The 22,868-nt window shown below is 54.2% G+C and overlaps 1 protein-coding gene across 5 annotated transcripts in view; it reads right to left on the bottom strand.

Moving 5' to 3' along the window:
- Positions 1-22,868, bottom strand: part of LOC139265839 (nuclear autoantigen Sp-100-like) — a 131,022-nt gene that overhangs the window by 66,450 nt on the left and 41,704 nt on the right. For all 5 annotated transcript variants that reach the window (XM_070883330.1, XM_070883331.1, XM_070883329.1 and 2 more), the window contains 3 exons: positions 22,069-22,125; positions 20,303-20,380; positions 17,870-17,939 (listed from right to left, as the gene is read on the bottom strand). In XM_070883330.1, coding sequence (XP_070739431.1) covers positions 17,870-17,939; positions 20,303-20,380; positions 22,069-22,125 — 205 coding nt within the window. The remainder of the gene's footprint in view (positions 1-17,869; positions 17,940-20,302; positions 20,381-22,068; positions 22,126-22,868) is intronic.

Genomic DNA, 22,868 nt, shown 5'->3' with positions numbered 1-22,868 from the left:
AGGGGCAGTGTCTGAGTGAGGCAGTGTGTGAGTGAGGGGCAGTGTGTGAGTGGGAGCAGTGTGTGATTGAGGCAGTGTGTGAGTGAGGGTCAGTGTGTGAGTGAGGCAGTGTGTGAGTGAGGGGCAGTGTGTGAGTGAGGAGCAGTGTGTGAGTGAGGGGCAGTGTGTGAGTGAGGGGCAGTGTGTGCGTGGGGGCAGTGTGTGAGTGAGGCAGTGTGTGAGTGAGGGGCAGTGTCTGAGTGAGCGGAAGTGTCTGAGTGAGGCAGTGTGTCAGTGAGGGTCATTGTGTGAGTGAGGCAGTATGTGAGTGAGGGGCAGTGTCTGAGTGAGGCAGTGTGTGAGTGAGGTGCAGTGTGTGAGTGAGGGGCAGTGTGTGAAGAAGGGCAGTGTGTGAATGAGACAGTATGTGAATGAGGGGCAGTCTGTAAGTGAGGAGCAGTGTGTGAGTGAGGGGCAGTGTGTGAATGAGGCAGTCTGTGAGTGAGGGGCAGTGTGTGAGTGAGGCAGTGTGTGAGTGAGGCAGTGTGTGAGTGAGGGGCAGTGTGTGAGTGAGTGGCAGTGTCTGAGTGAGGCAGTGTGTGAGTGTGGGTCAGTATGTGAGTGATGGTCAGTGTGTGAGTGAGGGGCAGTGAGTGAGTGAGGCAGTGTGTGAGTGAGGGGCAGTGTGTGAGTGAGGGGCAGTGTCTGAGTGATGCAGTGTGTGAGTGTGGGTCAGAATGTGAGTGATGGTCAGTGTGTGAGTGCGAGGCAGTGTGTGAGTGAGGCAGTGTGTGAGAGAGGGGCAGTGTGTGAGTGAGGCAGTGTGTGAGAGAGGGGCAGTGTGTGAGTGAGGCAGTGTGTGAGTGAGACAGTGTGAGTGAGGCAGTGTGTATGAGGCAGTGTGTGAGAGACGGGCAGTTTGTGAGTGGGGGCAGTGTGTGAGTGAGGGGCAGTGTGTGAGTGGGAGCAGTGTGTGAGTGAGGCAGTGCGTGAGTGAGGGGCAGTATGTGAGTGAAGGGCAGTGTCTGAGTGAGGCAGTGTGTGAGTGAGGGGCAGTGTGTGAGTGAGGAGCAGTGTGTGAGTGAGGGGCAGTGTGTGAGTGAGAGGCAGTGTGTGCGTGGGGGCAGTGTGTGAGTGAGGCAGTGTGTGAGTGAGGGGTAGTGTCTGAGTGAGGGGAAGTATCTGAGAGAGGCAGTGTGTGAGTGAGGGGCAGTGTGTGGGTGAGGCAGTGTGTAAGTGAGCGGCAGTGTGAGAGTGAGGGGCAGTGTGTGAGTGAGGGGCAGTGTGTGAGAGAGGGGCAGTGTGTGAGTGAGGTCAGTGTGCGAGTGGGGGGCAGTGTGTGAGTGAGGCAGTGTGTGAGAGAGGGGCAGTGTGTGAGTGAGACAGTGTGAGTGAGGCAGTGTATGAGTGAGGGGCAGTGCGTGAATGAGGGGCAGTGTGTGAGTGAGGCAGTGTGTGAGTGAGGGGCAGTGTGTGAGTGAGGCGGTGTATGAGTGAGGGGCAGTGTGTGAGTGAGGCAGTGTGTGAGTGAGGGGCAGTGTGTGAGTAAGGAGCAGTGTGTGAATGAGGGACAGTGTGTGAGTGAGGGGCAGTGTGTGAATGAGGGGCAGTGTGTGAGTGAGGGGCAGTGTGTGAATGAGGGGCAGTGTGTGAGTGAGGCAGTGTGTGAGTGAGAGGCAGTGTGTGAATGAGGGACAGTGTGTGAGGGGCAGTGTGTGAATGAGGGGCAGTATGTGAGTGAGGCAGTGTGTGAGTGAGGGGCAGTGTGTGAATGAGGGGCAGTGTGTGAGTGAGGGGCAGTGTGTGAATGAGGGGCAGTGTGTGAGTGAGGGTCAGTGTGTGAGTGAGGGTCAGTGTGTGAGTGAGGGTCATTGTGAGAGTGAGGTCAGTGTGTGAATGAGGGGCAGTGTGTGAATGAGCGGCAATGTGTGAGTGAGGCAGTGTGTGGGTGAGGGGCAGTGTGTGAGTGAGAGGTAGTGTGTGAGTAAGGGGCTGTGTGTGAGTGTGGGTCAGTGTGTGAGTGAGGGTCAGTGTGAGTGTGAGGTCAGTGTGTGAATGAGGAGTGTGAATGAGGGGCAGAGTGTGAGTGAGGGTCAGTGTGTGAGTGACGGTCAGTGTGTGAGTGAGGGTCATTGTGAGAGTGAGGTCAGTGTGTGAATGAGGGGCAGTGTATGAGTGAGGGGCAGTGTGTGAGTGAGGGGCAGTGTGTGAGTGAGGGGCAGTATGTGAGTGGGAGCAGTGTGTGATTGAGGCAGTGTGTGAGTGAGGGGCAGTATGTGAGTGAGGGGCAGTGTCTGAGTGAGGCAGTGTGTGAGTGAGGGGCAGTGTGTGAGTGGGAGCAGTGTGTGATTGAGGCAGTGTGTGAGTGAGGGTCAGTGTGTGAGTGAGGCAGTGTGTGAGTGAGGGGCAGTGTGTGAGTGAGGAGCAGTGTGTGAGTGAGGGGCAGTGTGTGAGTGAGGGGCAGTGTGTGCGTGGGGGCAGTGTGTGAGTGAGGCAGTGTGTGAGTGAGGGGCAGTGTCTGAGTGAGCGGAAGTGTCTGAGTGAGGCAGTGTGTCAGTGAGGGTCATTGTGTGAGTGAGGCAGTATGTGAGTGAGGGGCAGTGTCTGAGTGAGGCAGTGTGTGAGTGAGGTGCAGTGTGTGAGTGAGGGGCAGTGTGTGAAGAAGGGCAGTGTGTGAATGAGACAGTATGTGAATGAGGGGCAGTCTGTAAGTGAGGAGCAGTGTGTGAGTGAGGGGCAGTGTGTGAATGAGGCAGTCTGTGAGTGAGGGGCAGTGTGTGAGTGAGGCAGTGTGTGAGTGAGGCAGTGTGTGAGTGAGGGGCAGTGTGTGAGTGAGTGGCAGTGTCTGAGTGAGGCAGTGTGTGAGTGTGGGTCAGTATGTGAGTGATGGTCAGTGTGTGAGTGAGGGGCAGTGAGTGAGTGAGGCAGTGTGTGAGTGAGGGGCAGTGTGTGAGTGAGGGGCAGTGTCTGAGTGATGCAGTGTGTGAGTGTGGGTCAGAATGTGAGTGATGGTCAGTGTGTGAGTGCGAGGCAGTGTGTGAGTGAGGCAGTGTGTGAGAGAGGGGCAGTGTGTGAGTGAGGCAGTGTGTGAGAGAGGGGCAGTGTGTGAGTGAGGCAGTGCGTGAGTGAGACAGTGTGAGTGAGGCAGTGTGTATGAGGCAGTGTGTGAGAGACGGGCAGTTTGTGAGTGGGGGCAGTGTGTGAGTGAGGGGCAGTGTGTGAGTGGGAGCAGTGTGTGAGTGAGGCAGTGCGTGAGTGAGGGGCAGTATGTGAGTGAAGGGCAGTGTCTGAGTGAGGCAGTGTGTGAGTGAGGGGCAGTGTGTGAGTGAGGAGCAGTGTGTGAGTGAGGGGCAGTGTGTGAGTGAGAGGCAGTGTGTGCGTGGGGGCAGTGTGTGAGTGAGGCAGTGTGTGAGTGAGGGGTAGTGTCTGAGTGAGGGGAAGTATCTGAGAGAGGCAGTGTGTGAGTGAGGGGCAGTGTGTGGGTGAGGCAGTGTGTAAGTGAGCGGCAGTGTGAGAGTGAGGGGCAGTGGGTGAGTGAGGGCAGTGTGTGAGTGAGGGCAGTGTGTTTGAGTGAGGCAGTGTGTGAGCGAGGGGCAGTGTGTGAGAGGGGCAGTGTTAGAGTGAGGGGCAGTGTGTGAGAGGGGCAGTGTGTGAGTGAGGCAGTGTGTGAGTGAGGGGCAGTGTGTGAGTGAGGGGCTGTGTGTGAGTGAGGCAGTGTGTGAGTGAGGGGCAGTGTGTGAGTGAGAGGCAGTGTGTGAGTGAGGGGCAGTGTGTGAGTGAGGGTCAGTGTGTGAGTGAGGGTCAGTGTGAGAGTGAGGTCAGTGTGTGAATGAGGGGCAGTGTGTGAGTGAGGGGCAGTGTGTGAGTGAGGGGCAGTGTGTGAGTGAGGGGTGTTAATGATGGCAGAGTGTGAGTGAGGGTCAGTGTGTGAGTGAGGGTCAGTGTGTGAGTGAGGGTCAGTGTGAGAGTGAGGTCAGTGTGTGAATGAGGGGCAGTGTGTGAGTGAGGGGCAGTGTGTGAGTGAGGGGCAGTGTGTGAGTGAGGGGCAGTGTGTGAGTAAGGGGCAGTGTGTGAGTGAGGGGCAGTGTGTGAGTAAGGGGCAGTGTGTGAGTGAGGCAGTGTGTGAGTGAGGGGCAGTGTGTGACTGAAGGGCAGTGTGTGAGTGAGGCTCAGTGTGTGAGTGAGGGGCAGTGTGTGAGTGAGGGTCAGTGTGAGAGTGAGGTCAGTGTGTGAATGAGGGGCAGTGTGTGAGAGAGGGGCAGTGTGTGAGAGAGGGGCAGTGTGTGAGTGAGGGGCAGTGTGTGAGAGAGGGGCAGTGTGTGAGTAAGGGGCAGTGTGTGAGTAAGGGGCAGTGTGTGAGTGAGGCAGTGTGTGAGTGAGGGGCAGTGTGTGACTGAAGGGCAGTGTGTGAGTGAGGCTCAGTGTGTGAGTGAGGGGCAGTGTGTGAGTGAGGGGCAGTATGTGAGTGAGGGAGAGTGTGTGAGAGAGGGTCAGTGTGTGAGAGAGGGTCAGTGTGTGAGTGAGGACAGTTTGTGAGTGAAGGGCAGTGTGTGAGAGAGCGGCAGTGTGTGGGTGAGAGGCAGTGTGTGAGTGAGGCAGTGTGTGAGAGAGGGGCAGTGTGTGAGTGAGGCAGTGTGTGAGAGAGGGGCAGTGTGTGAGTGAGGGGCAGTGTGTGAGTGAGGGGCAGTGTGTGAGAGAGGGGCAGTGTGTGAGTGAGGTCAGTGTGCGAGTGGGGGGCAGTGTGTGAGTGAGGCAGTGTGTGAGAGAGGGGCAGTGTGTGAGTGAGAGGCAGTGTGTGCGTGGGGGCAGTGTGTGAGTGAGGCAGTGTGTGAGTGAGGGGTAGTGTCTGAGTGAGGGGAAGTATCTGAGAGAGGCAGTGTGTGAGTGAGGGGCAGTGTGTGGGTGAGGCAGTGTGTAAGTGAGCGGCAGTGTGAGAGTGAGGGGCAGTGGGTGAGTGAGGGCAGTGTGTGAGTGAGGGCAGTGTGTTTGAGTGAGGCAGTGTGTGAGCGAGGGGCAGTGTGTGAGAGGGGCAGTGTTAGAGTGAGGGGCAGTGTGTGAGAGGGGCAGTGTGTGAGTGAGGCAGTGTGTGAGTGAGGGGCAGTGTGTGAGTGAGGGGCAGTGTGTGAGTGAGGCAGTGTGTGAGTGAGGGGCAGTGTGTGAGTGAGAGGCAGTGTGTGAGTGAGGGGCAGTGTGTGAGTGAGGGTCAGTGTGTGAGTGAGGGTCAGTGTGAGAGTGAGGTCAGTGTGTGAATGAGGGGCAGTGTGTGAGTGAGGGGCAGTGTGTGAGTGAGGGGCAGTGTGTGAGTGAGGGGTGTTAATGATGGCAGAGTGTGAGTGAGGGTCAGTGTGTGAGTGAGGGTCAGTGTGTGAGTGAGGGTCAGTGTGAGAGTGAGGTCAGTGTGTGAATGAGGGGCAGTGTGTGAGTGAGGGGCAGTGTGTGAGTGAGGGGCAGTGTGTGAGTGAGGGGCAGTGTGTGAGTAAGGGGCAGTGTGTGAGTGAGGGGCAGTGTGTGAGTAAGGGGCAGTGTGTGAGTGAGGCAGTGTGTGAGTGAGGGGCAGTGTGTGACTGAAGGGCAGTGTGTGAGTGAGGCTCAGTGTGTGAGTGAGGGGCAGTGTGTGAGTGAGGGTCAGTGTGAGAGTGAGGTCAGTGTGTGAATGAGGGGCAGTGTGTGAGAGAGGGGCAGTGTGTGAGAGAGGGGCAGTGTGTGAGTGAGGGGCAGTGTGTGAGAGAGGGGCAGTGTGTGAGTAAGGGGCAGTGTGTGAGTAAGGGGCAGTGTGTGAGTGAGGCAGTGTGTGAGTGAGGGGCAGTGTGTGACTGAAGGGCAGTGTGTGAGTGAGGCTCAGTGTGTGAGTGAGGGGCAGTGTGTGAGTGAGGGGCAGTATGTGAGTGAGGGAGAGTGTGTGAGAGAGGGTCAGTGTGTGAGAGAGGGTCAGTGTGTGAGTGAGGACAGTTTGTGAGTGAAGGGCAGTGTGTGAGAGAGCGGCAGTGTGTGGGTGAGAGGCAGTGTGTGAGTGAGGCAGTGTGTGAGAGAGGGGCAGTGTGTGAGTGAGGCAGTGTGTGAGAGAGGGGCATTGTGTGAGTGAGGGGCAGTGTGTGAGTGAGGGGCAGTGTGTGAGAGAGGGGCAGTGTGTGAGTGAGGTCAGTGTGCGAGTGGGGGGCAGTGTGTGAGTGAGGCAGTGTGTGAGAGAGGGGCAGTGTGTGAGTGAGGCAGTGTGTGAGTGAGACAGTGTGAGTGAGGCAGTGTGTGAGTGAGGGGCAGTGCGTGAATGAGGGGCAGTGTGTGAGTGAGGCAGTGTGTGAGTGAGGGGCAGTGTGTGAGTGAGGCGGTGTATGAGTGAGGGGCAGTGTGTGAGTGAGGCAGTGTGTGAGTGAGGGGCAGTGTGTGAGTAAGGGGCAGTGTGTGAATGAGGGACAGTGTGTGAGTGAGGGGCAGTGTGTGAATGAGGGGCAGTGTGTGAGTGAGGGGCAGTGTGTGAATGAGGGGCAGTGTGTGAGTGAGGCAGTGTGTGAGTGAGAGGCAGTGTGTGAATGAGGGACAGTGTGTGAGGGGCAGTGTGTGAATGAGGGGCAGTATGTGAGTGAGGCAGTGTGTGAGTGAGGGGCAGTGTGTGAGTGAGGCAGTGTGTGAGTGAGGGGCAGTGTGTGAGTAAGGGGCAGCGTGTGAGTGTGGGTCAGTGTGTGAGTGAGGGTCAGTGTGAGAGTGAGGTCAGTGTGTGAATGAGGGGTGTGAATGAGGGGCAGAGTGTGAGTGAGGGTCAGTGTGTGAGTGAGGGTCAGTGTGTGAGTGAGGGTCATTGTGAGAGTGAGGTCAGTGTGTGAATGAGGGGCAGTGTGTGAATGAGCGGCAATGTGTGAGTGAGGCAGTGTGTGAGTGAGGGGCAGTGTGTGAGTGAGAGGTAGTGTGTGAGTAAGGGGCTGTGTGTGAGTGTGGGTCAGTGTGTGAGTGAGGGTCAGTGTGAGTGTGAGGTCAGTGTGTGAATGAGGGGTGTGAATGAGGGGCAGAGTGTGAGTGAGGGTCAGTGTGTGAGTGACGGTCAGTGTGTGAGTGAGGGTCATTGTGAGAGTGAGGTCAGTGTGTGAATGAGGGGCAGTGTATGAGTGAGGGGCAGTGTGTGAGTGAGGGGCAGTGTGTGAGTGAGGGGCAGTATGTGAGTGGGAGCAGTGTGTGATTGAGGCAGTGTGTGAGTGAGGGGCAGTATGTGAGTGAGGGGCAGTGTCTGAGTGAGGCAGTGTGTGAGTGAGGGGCAGTGTGTGAGTGGGAGCAGTGTGTGATTGAGGCAGTGTGTGAGTGAGGGTCAGTGTGTGAGTGAGGCAGTGTGTGAGTGAGGGGCAGTGTGTGAGTGAGGAGCAGTGTGTGAGTGAGGGGCAGTGTGTGAGTGAGGGGCAGTGTGTGCGTGGGGGCAGTGTGTGAGTGAGGCAGTGTGTGAGTGAGGGGCAGTGTCTGAGTGAGCGGAAGTGTCTGAGTGAGGCAGTGTGTCAGTGAGGGTCATTGTGTGAGTGAGGCAGTATGTGAGTGAGGGGCAGTGTCTGAGTGAGGCAGTGTGTGAGTGAGGCAGTGTATGAGTGAGGGGCAGTGTGTGAGTGAGGGGCAGTGTCTGAGTGAGGCAGTGTGTGAGTGTGGGTCAGTATGTGAGTGATGGTCAGTGTGTGAGTGAGGGGCAGTGAGTGAGTGAGGCAGTGTGTGAGTGAGGGGCAGTGTGTGAGTGAGGGGCAGTGTCTGAGTGCGAGGCAGTGTGTGAGTGAGGCAGTGTGTGAGAGAGGGGCAGTGTGTGAGTGAGGCAGTGTGTGAGAGAGGGGCAGTGTGTGAGTGAGGCAGTGTGTGAGTGAGACAGTGTGAGTGAGGCAGTGTGTATGAGGCAGTGTGTGAGAGACGGGCAGTTTGTGAGTGAGGGTCAGTGTGTGAGTGAGGGGCAGTGTGTGAGTAAGGGGCAGTGTTTGAGTGAGGCAGTGTGTGAGTGAGGGGCAGTGTGTGAGTAAGGGGCAGCGTGTGAGTGTGGGTCAGTGTGTGAGTGAGGGTCATTGTGAGAGTGAGGTCAGTGTGTGAATGAGGGGCAGTGTGAGAGTGAGGTCAGTGTGTGAATGAGGGGTGTGAATGAGGGGCAGAGTGTGAGTGAGGGTCAGTGTGTGAGTGACGGTCAGTGTGTGAGTAAGGGGCAGTGTGTGAGTAAGGGCAGTGTGTGAGTGAGGGGCAGTGTGTGAGTGAGGCAGTGTGTGAGAGAGGGGCAGTGTTTGAGTGAGGCAGTGTGTGAGAGAGGGGCAGTGTGTGAGTGAGGGGCAGTGTGTGAGAGAGGGGCAGTGTGTGAGTGAGGTCAGTGTGTGAGTGAGGTCAGTGTGTGAGTGAGGGGCCGTGTGTGAGTGAGGCAGTGTGTGAGAGAGGGGCAGTGTGTGAGTGAGGCAGTGTGTGAGTGAGACAGTGTGAGTGAGGCAGTGTGTATGAGGCAGTGTGTGAGAGAGGGGCAGTTTGTGAGTGAGGGTCAGTGTGTGAGTGAGGGGCAGTGTGTGAGTGAGGGGCAGTGTGTGAGGGAGGCAGTGTGTGAGTGAGGGGCAGTGTGTGAGTAAGGGGCAGCGTGTGAGTGTGGGTCAGTGTGTGAGTGAGGGTCAGTGTGAGAGTGAGGTCAGTGTGTGAATGAGGGGTGTGAATGAGGGGCAGAGTGTGAGTGAGGGTCAGTGTGTGAGTGAGGGTCAGTGTGTGAGTGAGGGTCATTGTGAGAGTGAGGTCAGTGTGTGAATGAGGGGCAGTGTGTGAGTGAGGGGCAGTGTCTGAGTGAGGCAGTGTGTGAGTGTGGGTCAGTATGTGAGTGATGGTCAGTGTGTGAGTGAGGGGCAGTGAGTGAGTGAGGCAGTGTGTGAGTGAGGGGCAGTGTGTGAGTGAGGGGCAGTGTCTGAGTGAGGCAGTGTGTGAGTGTGGGTCAGTATGTGAGTGATGGTCAGTGTGTGAGTGCGAGGCAGTGTGTGAGTGAGGCAGTGTGTGAGAGAGGGGCAGTGTGTGAGTGAGGCAGTGTGTGAGAGAGGGGCAGTGTGTGAGTGAGGCAGTGTGTGAGTGAGACAGTGTGAGTGAGGCAGTGTGTATGAGGCAGTGTGTGAGAGACGGGCAGTTTGTGAGTGAGGGTCAGTGTGTGAGTGAGGGGCAGTGTGTGAGTAAGGGGCAGTGTTTGAGTGAGGCAGTGTGTGAGTGAGGGGCAGTGTGTGAGTAAGGGGCAGCGTGTGAGTGTGGGTCAGTGTGTGAGTGAGGGTCATTGTGAGAGTGAGGTCAGTGTGTGAATGAGGGGCAGTGTGAGAGTGAGGTCAGTGTGTGAATGAGGGGTGTGAATGAGGGGCAGAGTGTGAGTGAGGGTCAGTGTGTGAGTGACGGTCAGTGTGTGAGTAAGGGGCAGTGTGTGAGTAAGGGCAGTGTGTGAGTGAGGGGCAGTGTGTGAGTGAGGCAGTGTGTGAGAGAGAGGGGCAGTGTTTGAGTGAGGCAGTGTGTGAGAGAGGGGCAGTGTGTGAGTGAGGGGCAGTGTGTGAGAGAGGGGCAGTGTGTGAGTGAGGTCAGTGTGTGAGTGAGGTCAGTGTGTGAGTGAGGGGCCGTGTGTGAGTGAGGCAGTGTGTGAGAGAGGGGCAGTGTGTGAGTGAGGCAGTGTGTGAGTGAGACAGTGTGAGTGAGGCAGTGTGTATGAGGCAGTGTGTGAGAGAGGGGCAGTTTGTGAGTGAGGGTCAGTGTGTGAGTGAGGGGCAGTGTGTGAGTGAGGGGCAGTGTGTGAGTGAGGCAGTGTGTGAGTGAGGGGCAGTGTGTGAGTAAGGGGCAGCGTGTGAGTGTGGGTCAGTGTGTGAGTGAGGGTCAGTGTGAGAGTGAGGTCAGTGTGTGAATGAGGGGTGTGAATGAGGGGCAGAGTGTGAGTGAGGGTCAGTGTGTGAGTGAGGGTCAGTGTGTGAGTGAGGGTCATTGTGAGAGTGAGGTCAGTGTGTGAATGAGGGGCAGTGTGTGAGTGAGGGGCAATGTGTGAGTGAGGCAGTGTGTGAGTGAGGGGCAGTGTGTGAGTGAGAGGTAGTGTGTGAGTAAGGGGCTGTGTGTGAGTGTGGGTCAGTGTGTGAGTGAGGGTCAGTGTGAGAGTGAGGTCAGTGTGTGAATGAGGAGTGTGAATGAGGGGCAGAGTGTGAGTGAGGGTCAGTGTGTGAGTGACGGTCAGTGTGTGAGTGAGGGTCATTGTGAGAGTGAGGTCAGTGTGTGAATGAGGGGCAGTGTATGAGTGAGGGGCAGTGTGTGAGTGAGGGGAAGTGTGTGAGTGGGGGCAGTGTGTGAGTGAGGGTCAGTATGTGAGTGGGAGCAGTGTGTGATTGAGGCAGTGTGTGAGTGAGAGGCAGTATGTGAGTGAGGGGCAGTGTCTGAGTGAGGCAGTGTGTGAGTGAGGGGCAGTGTGTGAGTGAGGAGCAGTGTGTGCGTGGGGGCAGTGTGTGAGTGAGGCAGTGTGTGAGTGAGGGGCAGTGTCTGAGTGAGCGGAAGTGTCTGAGAGAGGCAGTGTGTGAGTGAGGGTCAGTGTGTGAGTGAGGCAGTGTGTGAGTGAGGGGCAGTGTGTGAGTGAGGGGCAGTGTGTGAGTGAGGGGCAGTGTGTGCGTGGGGGCAGTGTGTGAGTGAGGCAGTGTGTGAGTGAGGGGCAGTGTCTGAGTGAGCGGAAGTGTCTGAGTGAGGCAGTGTGTCAGTGAGGGTCATTATGTGAGTGAGGCAGTATGTGAGTGAGGGGCAGTGTCTGAGTGAGGCAGTGTGTGAGTGAGGTGCAGTGTGTGAGTAAGGGGCAGTGTGTGAGTGAGGGGCAGTGTGTGAAGAAGGGCAGTGTGTGAATGAGACAGTGTGTGAATGAGGGGCAGTCTGTAAGTGAGGAGCAGTGTGTGAGTGAGGGGCAGTGTGTGAATGAGGCAGTCTGTGAGTGAGGGGCAGTGTGTGAGTGAGGCAGTGTGTGAGTGAGGCAGTGTGTGAGTGAGGGGCAGTGTGTGAGTGAGGGGCAGTGTCTGAGTGAGGCAGTGTGTGAGTGTGGGTCAGTATGTGAGTGATGGTCAGTGTGTGAGTGAGGGGCAGTGAGTGAGGCAGTGTGTGAGTGAGGGGCAGTCTGTCAGTGAGGCGCAGTTTGTTAATGTGCCAGTGTGTGAGTAAGGGGCAGTGTGTGAGAGAGCGGCAGTGTGTGAGTGCGAGGCAGTGTGTGAGTGAGGCAGTGTGTGAGAGAGGGGCAGTGTGTGAGTGAGGCAGTGTGTGAGAGAGTGGCAGTGTGTGAGTGAGGGGCAGTGTGTGAGAGAGGGGCAGTGTGTGAGTGAGGTCAGTGTGTGAGTGAGGTCAGTGTGTGAGTGAGGGGCAGTGTGTGAGTGAGGCAGTGTGTGAGAGAGGGGCAGTGTGTGTGTGAGGCAGTGTGTGAGTGAGGCAGTGTGTGAGAGAGGGGCAGTTTGTGAGTGAGGGTCAGTGTGTGAGTGAGGGGCAGTGTGTGAGTGAGGGGCAGTGTGTGAAGAAGGGCAGTGTGTGAATGAGACAGTGTGTGAGTGAGGCAGTGTGTAAGTGAGGAGCAGTGTGTGAGTGAGGGGCAGTGTGTGAATGAGGCAGTGTGTGAGTGAGGGGCAGTGTGTGAGTGAGTGAGGCAGTGTGTGAGTGAGGTGCAGTGTGTGAGTGAGGCAGTGTGTGAGAGAGGGGCAGTGTGTGAGTGAGGGGCAGTATTTGAGTGAGGTGCAGTGTGTGAGTGAGGCAGTGTGTGAGTGAGGGGCAGTGTGTGAGTGAGGCAGTGTGTGAGTGAGGCAGTGTGTGAGTGAGGGGCAGTGTGTGACTGAAGGGCAGTGTGTGAGTGAGGGGCAGTGTGTGAGTGAGGGGCAGTGTGTGAGAGAGGGGCAGTGTGTGAGAGAGGGTCAGTGTGTGAGTGAGGCAGTGTGTGAGTGAGGGACAGTGTGTGAGTGAGGCAGTGTGTGAGTGAGGGGCAGTGTGTGAGTCAGTCAGTGTGTGAGTGAGGGGCAGTGTGTGAGTGAGGCAGTGTGTGAGTGAGCGGCAGTGTGTGAGTGAGAGGCAGTGTGTGAGTGAGGCAGTGTGTGAGAGAGGGGCAGTGTGTGAATGAGGCAGTGTGTGAGAGAGGGGCAGTGTGTGAGTGAGGGTCAGTGTGTGAGTGAGGGGCAGTGTGTGAGTGAGGGGCAGTGTGTGAGTGAGGCAGTGTGTGAGTGAGGGGCAGTGTGTGAGTAAGGGGCAGCGTGTGAGTGTGGGTCAGTGTGTGAGTGAGGGTCAGTGTGAGAGTGAGGTCAGTGTGTGAATGAGGTCAGTGTGTGAATGAGGGGCAGTGTATGAGTGAGGGGCAGTGTGTGAGTGAGGGGAAGTGTGTGAGTGGGGGCAGTGTGTGAGTGAGGGTCAGTATGTGAGTGGGAGCAGTGTGTGATTGAGGCAGTGTGTGAGTGAGAGGCAGTATGTGAGTGAGGGGCAGTGTCTGAGTGAGGCAGTGTGTGAGTGAGGGGCAGTGTGTGAGTGAGGAGCAGTGTGTGCGTGGGGGCAGTGTGTGAGTGAGGCAGTGTGTGAGTGAGGGGCAGTGTCTGAGTGAGCGGAAGTGTCTGAGAGAGGCAGTGTGTGAGTGAGGCAGTGTGTGAGTGAGGGGCAGTGTGTGAGTGAGGGGCAGTGTGTGAGTGAGGGGCAGTGTGTGCGTGGGGGCAGTGTGTGAGTGAGGCAGTGTGTGAGTGAGGGGCAGTGTCTGAGTGAGCGGAAGTGTCTGAGTGAGGCAGTGTGTCAGTGAGGGTCATTGTGTGAGTGAGGCAGTATGTGAGTGAGGGGCAGTGTCTGAGTGAGGCAGTGTGTGAGTGAGGTGCAGTGTGTGAGTAAGGGGCAGTGTGTGAGTGAGGGGCAGTGTGTGAAGAAGGGCAGTGTGTGAATGAGACAGTGTGTGAATGAGGGGCAGTCTGTAAGTGAGGAGCAGTGTGTGAGTGAGGGGCAGTGTGTGAATGAGGCAGTCTGTGAGTGAGGGGCAGTGTGTGAGTGAGGCAGTGTGTGAGTGAGGCAGTGTGTGAGTGAGGGGCAGTGTGTGAGTGAGGGGCAGTGTCTGAGTGAGGCAGTGTGTGAGTGTGGGTCAGTATGTGAGTGATGGTCAGTGTGTGAGTGAGGGGCAGTGAGTGAGGCAGTGTGTGAGTGAGGGGCAGTCTGTCAGTGAGGCGCAGTTTGTTAATGTGCCAGTGTGTGAGTAAGGGGCAGTGTGTGAGAGAGCGGCAGTGTGTGAGTGCGAGGCAGTGTGTGAGTGAGGCAGTGTGTGAGAGAGGGGCAGTGTGTGAGTGAGGCAGTGTGTGAGAGAGTGGCAGTGTGTGAGTAAGGGGCAGTGTGTGAGAGAGGGGCAGTGTGTGAGTGAGGTCAGTGTGTGAGTGAGGTCAGTGTGTGAGTGAGGGGCAGTGTGTGAGTGAGGCAGTGTGTGAGAGAGGGGCAGTGTGTGAGTGAGGCAGTGTGTGAGTGAGACAGTGTGAGTGAGGCAGTGTGTGAGTGAGGCAGTGTGTGAGAGAGGGGCAGTTTGTGAGTGAGGGTCAGTGTGTGAGTGAGGGGCAGTGTGTGAGTGAGGGGCAGTGTGTGAAGAAGGGCAGTGTGTGAATGAGACAGTGTGTGAGGCAGTGTGTAAGTGAGGAGCAGTGTGTGAGTGAGGGGCAGTGTGTGAATGAGGCAGTGTGTGAGTGAGGGGCAGTGTGTGAGTGAGTGAGGCAGTGTGTGAGTGAGGTGCAGTGTGTGAGTGAGGCAGTGTGTGAGAGAGGGGCAGTGTGTGAGTGAGGGGCAGTATTTGAGTGAGGTGCAGTGTGTGAGTGAGGCAGTGTGTGAGTGAGGGGCAGTGTGTGAGTGAGGCAGTGTGTGAGTGAGGCAGTGTGTGAGTGAGGGGCAGTGTGTGACTGAAGGGCAGTGTGTGAGTGAGGGGCAGTGTGTGAGTGAGGGGCAGTGTGTGAGAGAGGGGCAGTGTGTGAGAGAGGATCAGTGTGTGAGTGAGGCAGTGTGTGAGTGAGGGACAGTGTGTGAGTGAGGCAGTGTGTGAGTGAGGGGCAGTGTGTGAGTCAGTCAGTGTGTGAGTGAGGGGCAGTGTGTGAGTGAGGCAGTGTGTGAGTGAGCGGCAGTGTGTGAGTGAGAGGCAGTGTGTGAGTGAGGCAGTGTGTGAGAGAGGAGCAGTGTGTGAATGAGGCAGTGTGTGAGAGAGGGGCAGTGTGTGAGTGAGGGGCAGTGTGTGAGTGAGGGGCAGTGTGTGAGAGAGGGGCAGTGTGTGAGTGAGGCAGTGTGTGAGTGAGACAGTGTGAGTGAGGCAGTGTGTGAGTGAGGACAGTGTGTGAGTGAGGGTCAGTGTGTTAGTGAGGGCAGTGTGTGAGTGAGGGCAGTGTGTGAGTGAGGGGCAGTGTGTGAATGAGGGACAGTGTGTGAGTGAGGCAGTGTGTGAGTGAGGGGCAGTGTGTGAGTGAGTCAGTGTGTGAATGAGTGGCAGTGTGTGAGTGAGGCAGTGTGTGAGTGAGGGGCAGTGTGTTAGTGAGGCAGTGTGTGAGAGAGGGGCAGTGTGTGAGTGAGGGGCAGTATGTGAGTGAGGGGCACTGTGTGAGTGAGGCAGTGTGTGAGTGAGGGGCAGTGTGTGAGTGAGGCAGTGTGTGAGTGAGGCAGTGTGTGAGTGAGGGGCAGTGTGTGACTGAAGGGCAGTGTGTGAGTGAGGGGCAGTGTGTGAGAGAGGGGCAGTGTGTGAGAGAGGGTCAGTGTGTGAGTGAGAGCAGTTTGTGAGTGAAGTGCAGTGTGTGAAAGAGTGGCAGTGTGTGAGTGAGAGGCAGTGTGTGAGTGAGGCAGTGTGTGAGAGAGGGGCAGTGTGTGAGTGAGGCAGTGTGTGAGTGAGGCAGTGCGTGAGAGAGGGGCAGTGTGTGAGTGAGGTCAGTGTGTGAGTGAGGTCAGTGTGTGAGTGAGGGGCAGTGTGTGAGTGAGGGGCAGTGTGTGACTGCAGAGCAGTGTGTGAGTGAGGGGCAGTGTGTGAATGAGGGGCAGTGTGTGAGTGAGGACAGTGTGTGAGTGAGGGCAGTGTGTGAGTGAGGGCAGTGTGTGAGTGAGGGGCAGTGTGTGAATGAGGGACAGTGTGTGAGTGAGGCAGTGTGTGAGTGAGGGGCAGTGTGTGAGTGAGTCAGTGTGTGAGTGAGGGGCAGTGTGTGAGTGAGGCAGTGTGTGAGTGAGGGGTAGTGTGTTAGTGAGAGGCAGTGTGTGAGTGAGGGGCAGTGTGTGAGTAAGGGCAGTGTGTGAGTGAGGGGCAGTGTGTGAGTAAGGGGCAGTGTGTGAGTAAGGGCAGTGTGTGAGTAAGGGCAGTGTGTGAGTGAGGGGCAGTGTGTGAGTGAGGCAGTGTGTGAGAGAGGGGCAGTGTTTGAGTGAGGCAGTGTGTGAGAGAGGGGCAGTGTGTGAGTGAGGGGCAGTGTGCGAGAGAGGGGCAGTGCGTGAGTGAGGTCAGTGTGTGAGTGAGGTCAGTGTGTGAGTGAGGCAGTGTGTGAGTGAGACAGTGTGAGTGAGGCAGTGTGTGAGTGAAGGGCAGTGTGTGAGTGAGGCAGTGTGTGAGTGAGGACAGTGTGTGAGTGAGGGCAGTGTGTGAGTGAGACAGTGTGTGAGTGAGGACAGTGTGTGAGTAAGGGCAGTGTGTGAGTGAGGGGCAGTGTGTGAGTGAGGGGCAGTGTGTGAGTGAGAGGCAGTGTGTGAGTGAGGCAGTGTGTGAGTGAGGCAGTGTGTGAGTGAGGCAGTGTGTGAGTGAGGCAGTGTGTGAGAGAGGGGCAGTGTGTGAGTGAGGTCAGTGTGTGAGTGAGGTCAGTGTGTGAGTGAGGGGCAGTGTGTGACTGAAGGGCAGTGTGTGAGTGAGGGGCAGTGTGTGAATGAGGGGCAGTGTGTGAGTGAGGCAGTGTGTGAGTGAGGGGTAGTGTGTTAGTGAGAGGCAGCGTGTGAGTGAGGGCAGTGTGTGAGTGAGGCAGTGTGTGAGTGAGGGGCAGTGTGTGAGTGAGGGGCAGTGTGTGAGTGAGGCAGTGTGTGAGAGAGGGGCAGTGTGTGAGTGAGGCAGTGTGTGAGTGAGGGCAGTGTGTGAGTGAGGGGCAGTGTGTGAGTGAAGTGCAGTGTGTAAGTGAGAGGCAGTGTGTGAGTGAGGGGCAGTGTGTGAGTGAGAGGCAGTGTGTGAGTGAGGGGCAGTGTGTGAGTGAGGGGCAGTGTGTGAGTAAGCGGCAGTGCGTGAGTGGGGGGCAGTGTGTGAGTGAGGCAGTGTGTGAGAGAGGGGCAGTGTGTGAGTGAGGCAGTGTGAGAGTGAGGGGGAGTGTGTGAGTGAGTGGCAGTATGTGAGTGAGGGGCAGTGTGTGAGTAAGGGGCAGTGTGTGAGTAAGGGCAGTGTGTGAGTGAGGGGCAGTGTGTGAGTGAGGGGCAGTGTGTGAGAGAGGGGCAGAATGTGAGTGAGGCAGTGTGTGAGTGAGGGCAGTGTGTGAGTGAAGTGCAGTGTGTGAGTGAGGGGCAGTGTGTGAGTGAGAGGCAGTGTGTGAGTAAGGGGCAGTGTGTGAGTGAGGGGCAGTGTGTGAGAGAGGGGCAGTGTGTGAGTGAGGGCAGTGTGTGAGTGAGGGGCAGTGTGTGAGTGAGGGGCAGTGTGTGCAGCATATGTGCGGAATTTGTGAGGGATGTGTGCATTTGTGCGAATTGAGTGTGTTGAGTGTGCAGTGTGTGTAGTGTGTTAGTGATAGTTTTCACTTTTATTCTGCTGAATTTTTGCACATTGTATATTCAATGTAAACTTCTTAAATGACATGTTTTATCTGTTGCTTTTCCAGCTTGTTTAAGGACAGTATCAGCTTGATTACTCTTGGGGCCTGATGTTCCAACGCCCTGGCCACCTGATCTGCCTCCATGAAAGACCACCTGTTCCCAGTGTGTCAGCTCCTCACTGAGAGGTACCGTCACATAGACTGATAATGGACTGGGGCTTTGTATCATTTGTGGGAATGGAAATGGCTGCAATACGTGGGATGGACATCTATGGCTGAGAGAACATTTAAAAACAATGTTTAAATTCAGTGCACGATCTGCCAGACAGCAGGGGCAAGATGACACGCGATCTTTGTGTAAGTACCCTGCGGTTTCAAATAAAACTTTGGAAAAGAAAGCAGAAACAAAATGAAAGAGCACATTAACCCTGATCATAATGTAGCCAAATGGCTTTATTAACCTTTCCCTGGTGGGGGAGGTTTGCTCCTCATGATTAGTGACCAGGTGGGAGAAGGGCCACCCGCTGTGCTGTGTCACCCACAGATGATATGACTGCTCATTAAAATACAGCTTATTTTCAAAAGGTGTGTTCGAAAACGTGAAGACGCTGGACTTTAAGGAGGCTGGCCCTTTAAGGACACTGGCCGTGTGAAAAGATTTTCGGTTGACTTTTGGGCGATCGATTCGATCGCGTAAGGTGGTGGGCGGTGTGAGTCCCACCACCAACCCAATGGAATCAGTCCAAGGCCAGACCTATTTCCTTTGGGCGGTGCCTTGTCTCCATACCTTTGGCAAGGGACAAAACTCCGATGGTCGGTGAATGATCCCGGGGGAGAGAATTGTGGATGGCGATTTTTGTGAGACCCCGAAGGGCATTAATGCTCCTCCTGACTCCACAAAATCATTCACCAACCTTAAGCCTACCTGCAGCTGTCCCTTTAAGGGCTGCTGGTTAGCCACTCAATGCAAGTACCAATGGGTGAATCATGCACTCCACCGACTCGTATTTCTATTAGTCACTAAAAATTCCATCAAGGTCCTACAAATGGCGGAGAACCCTGAATTGGATATTTCAATGGTGACCGTGGCAGGAACAGAGTGGTGCAGAGTCATTTCAGCCCACTTTCACTCTGCGTCTGAAAATTGGCCCCTTAATTCTTACATTTTTTGTTATTAACAGAATAGATCCATTTCAAACCTTCTCTGTGCTCCCCGGAAGACCCATCTTCACACTGGCTTGTAGATTCTTTCATCAACCCAATATCATCCTGGAACAGCAAAGGATTCCATTTTTCATTGTACACCTTCTTAAACAGCAACTTCATGACAGGGACTGATCCTCACTTGGGCCTCATCCACAACCCGGCCCCAAATGATTAATATTCATGATCTGTCCGTTCCATCCCAACTCAAGTCTCATACATGAACTTGTTGAGCCGCTGACTAGGGGAGAGGAGTCGAGGTGGTTTCCCTTTGCCATCCTCACGGTTTGTACCTTCTCCTAGGCGGGCTGTAACTGAGAGCTAAAGAGCTCCACCTACCTTTACAATGGCGGGGGGAGTGGGGAAGTGCATTGCGGGGACACCCACACCCATCAGATGCAGGCACTCCCACTAGACGTCAATCCAGTATCCAGCTGCAGACGTAGCGCTCTACTCGGAACTCCTTCACGGCAAATGAGTCAAAGGTGAGCAGAGGAAACATTACCAGGACACCCTCAAAGCCTCCCTGATAAAGTGCAACATCCCCACCGACACCTGGGAGTCACTGGCCCAAGACTGCCCTAAATGGAGGAAGTGCATCCGGGAGGGCGCTGAACACCTCGAGTCTCGTCGCCGAGAACGTGCAGAAATCAAGTGCAGGCAGCGGAAAGAGCGTGCGGCAAACCTGTCTCACCCACCCTTTCCCTCAACGACTATCTGTCCCACCTGTGGCAGGAACCGTGGCTCTCGTATTGGACGGTTCAGTCACCTAAGGACTCATTTTTAGAGTGGAAACAAATCTTCCTCGATTCCGAGGGACTGCCTATGATGATGATGATTCATAGCCGGTTCTCCAGTCTCTGCTCGCCAGGGCTGTCTGGAGCCGGCTCTGAGCCCAATCCTTCTGACTCAGTGATGGGAACACTATCACTGTCTGGGTGCAAGTATCCCGCTGGGATGTCAACCCAGTATTTAGAGACCGTATTGTAGTCTCCACTCGCCGGGGCTGCCTGCACTGGGGGCTTGAACGCTTCACCTTCTGACTCAGAGGCGGGAATGGTGCCACCGAGCTAAAGGCTCACTCCGAATATTCATGATAATTTACTCCAAATAACAATCTCAGAATGCCGTTCCAGCGTGCCCTCAATGAGAGCGACCAAGGGTGTCACAGGGCTTCTGAGCTCCAGGAGAAACGATCGAGAGGAGCGATCATCCAAGTGTGGAACAAGTTGAGATGCGCATGCCAGGTAAACTGACTTTGTGATCTAGATTCTTGCTCGTTGGCTTATATCACCCGACGTGGCAGTTTAGTCTCAGTGGATTAGGGAGGGAAACAACTCGTCGGGGTTCCAGCTTCTCGTCAGTACAAACTGACCCCTGCTGGACAGCGCATGCATATGCACGTCAGGTGTGAACTGGATCCCAGCTCAGCTTGTGCTGCCTCCCATGGTCAACACTCACTGGGTTCTCGCCTGAAGAATCATCACTTGTTGAGGTAGCGGAGGGAAGGTTGTTGGCTGTGGAGCTGTTATCGCAGGGAGAATAGTCAGAGAAGAAAGGAGGGGCATTGGCTACCTGGAAAGGAAGGGGGATGGAGGGGAAGTAGCTGCCTGGTGGGTGTTTGCGGACTTTTGTCCATGACCACTTCCATCGATCCTGCACTGCCTCACCGTGATGCCCAGCTGCTGTCCGACATGCAGTCTTGGATAAATTACACTTCCACCACTAAACCTCAGCACAAACTCTGCTTCCCTGCCACTGACTCCATCCTCGTCTTTAACCCTTCTCAGATCGATAGCCTCCTCAGTGTCCTGTTCAATTCCAAGCTGAGGTTCTGACCCCGTATCCTTTGCACTGTAAAGGCTGCCTCCTTCCTCCTGGAACATCGCCTGCATCAGCATTTATCTCTGTCCCTCCACCATTAAAGCACTCAGCTTTATTGTCCCCTCCAGACTCAACTATTCCAAAGCTGTGCTGGCCGGCCTCCCAATCCCCACTCTCAAACCTCAGCCCATTGAAAGCTCAGCTGCCAATATCCGACCCACACCGGAGGTGACCGAGGATGGAAAACACACCACGGTCGCAGTCACACAGGATGTCATTTGTGACTTTGATTTGGTCCGTTTCAGCGCTGTTGCAGGGGCGGAAACCTGATTGGAGAGATTCAAACATGGATAGGCAGGAAAGCTGAGCACGGATTTGGGAGGTGACAACACGTTGAAGGACTCTGGAGAGAAAAGGGAGATTGGAGATAGGGCGGTAGTTTGCAAGGACAAAGCGGTTAAGGATGGACTTTTTGAGGAGGGGGTGTGATGAGAGAGAAGAGGGACGGGGAAGAGAACCTGAGGAGAGAAACCTTTCACTTTGAGTAAATAATAGGAAAGAAAATACTCTCAAGGAATTGTAACATTGTTAAAAGATTTCCTTACCTTCAGTTCTGATTCGGATTTGTTTTGGGAGGAAGTGGTTTCATTGTTGTTCTGGGTTACAGCTGTGTGTTTCCGTAGCTGGAAATGAAACAATACTCACTGCAGACTCTGGCATAATCTGTAAACCTGCATCACCAGCTTCCACCATAACCTGTACGCTGGCATCACTGTAGGCTCTGCCATTACCCTGATTATCATTTTCCAATCCTCTCCGGCTACAGATGTGGTACCGGAGGACTGGAGGACTGTGAACATGGTACCGTTGTTTAAAAAAGGAGAAAGGGATAGACCGAGTAATTACAGGCCAGTCAGCCTAACCTCGCTGGTGGGAAAATTATTGGAAAAAATTCTGAGGGACAGCATAAATTTTCATTTAGAAAGACACGGATTAATCAAGGACAGTCAGCATGGATTTGTTAAGGGAAGGTCATGCCTGACTAACTTGATTGAAATTTTTGAGGAGCGAACAAGGAGGGTCGATGAGGGCAGTGTGTTTAATGTAGTGTATATGGATTTTAGCAAGGTTTTTGATAAGGTCCCACATGGCAGACTGGTCATGAAAGTAAAAGCCCATGGGATCCAAGGCAAAGTGGCAAGTTGGATCCAAAATTGGCTCAGAGGCAGGAAGCAAAAGGTAATGGTTGATAGGTGTTTTCGGTGACTGGAAGGCAGGGGAAATTTTTTCACCCAGAGAGTGGTAGGGGTCTGCAACTCATTGCCTGAAAGGGTGGGAGAGGCAGAAACCCTACCACATTAAAAAAGTATCTGGATGTGCACTTGAAGTGCCGTAACCTACAAGGCCATGGACCAAGAGCTGGAAAGTGGGATTAGGCTGGGTAGCTCTTTGTTGGCCGGCACAGACACGATGGGTCGAAATGGTCTCCTTCCATGCTGTAAATTTCTATGATTTACCTGTACACTGCCATCACTGCAGCTTCTGCCATAACCTGCAGGCTCGGAAATGTGATAGAGCATATCTGTCAGCTCCTTCATCCATTCAGAGTTCAGAGCAGAAACACTTTCTGCCCCTTCAGATCATAAAGATCAATAATGCAATTGGTGGGTGATTTGGGAACTAGAGGCTAAAAGTATTTTAACAAACAGTGAAAATAAAAATCAGTACATCCATAAATGACTCCTGGAATTCAGAATGCTTGTGCTGAAGAAATTTGTGCACTACATATTAATTGCTGCATGACAAGCAACAACATTTTTAATGGCAGGTCTGTTTGTTTACTGCATGGAGTGTGTTGAACAGTGTGGTTCATTAATGCAATGCATGACATTCCTCTCCCTTAACACACAACTAGTGTTTGTGGCAGCTGCCATTTGCAGTTCGTGTCCATTCTAATGCACAATTACTATGTGTGGCAGCTCTAATTTACAATTATCGTGTTTGCCAGCTCCAATGCACAATTAGCGTGCGCCAGTTCCAAAGCACAGTTCCTTGTGTTTCCGCTCCAATGCAAAGTGTATGTGTCAGCTTTGGTTTTCAATTAATGTGTTTGCCAGCTCGAAGACACAGCTACTATGTGTGGCAGCTCTAATTTACAATTAGTGTTTGTCTGCCACCTCTAATTTACAAAGAAAAATAGGTGTGCACTGGAAAAAGCCCACTGCAGGCCATCTGATTGGTGAGTGTCCAGGAAATATCAACTTCGCCACCTGGGCAGCCATCTGACAGAGAAAGCCAGGGGTTGAAATATATCATTTCCTGAAAGTGTGAGTGCAGGTAGATAGAGCCATAAAAGGTCAACAGCACTTACTTCAGCTTCTGTTGCATTAAGTTTCCGCTTGGCGTTCGGGCTCTCCAAATATTTAGACTGCAAGTGAAAGAAACTGATCAATAGAAATGAGACATTCCCAGTTCTACCAATAATTTAAACATAATTCCATCTGTCTTCTACTGCACACATTTCCAGCACCCTGAACACCTGGATCAGGTACAGCATAGGTTAGATAACGAATAAAGCTCCTTCTATACTGCCCCATCAAATACTCTCAGGTCAGGTACTGCACAGGCTAGATTCAGAATTAAGCTCTCCTGTAAACTGGAAAAAAATTTAAACAGACAAAGAGATAGTACAGTAATGGGAAACATTTTAAATGGTGACCAATAGAGTTCAGGAGAAATATATTCTGCGAAAAACAATACCTCCCAGGTCAGGGACAGTAGGGGTAAGATACAGAGTAAAGAAATCCGTGCCATCCTTGTATTTATGTTTCCCTAAACTCTCCCTGCTTTCAGTAGCATTACCTGACTTACATAGAAACATAGAAAATAGATGCAGGAGTAGGCCATTCAGCCCTTCGAGCCTGCACCGCCATTCAATGAGTTCATGGCTGAACATGCAACTTCAGTACCCCATTCCTGCTTTTTCGCCATACCCCTTGATCCCCCGAGTAGTAAGGACTACATCTAACACCTTTTTGAATATATTTAGTGAATTGGCCTCAACAACTTTCCGTGGTAGAGAATTCCACAGGTTCACCATTCTCTGGGTGAAGAAGTTTCTCCTCATCTCGGTCCTAAATGGCTTACCCCTTATCCTTAGACTGTGATCCC

This window comes from Pristiophorus japonicus, chromosome 6 (genome assembly GCF_044704955.1).
Source record: "Pristiophorus japonicus isolate sPriJap1 chromosome 6, sPriJap1.hap1, whole genome shotgun sequence".
Taxonomy (NCBI): domain Eukaryota; kingdom Metazoa; phylum Chordata; class Chondrichthyes; family Pristiophoridae; genus Pristiophorus; species Pristiophorus japonicus.
This window is presented reverse-complemented; position numbering and strand designations above follow the sequence as displayed.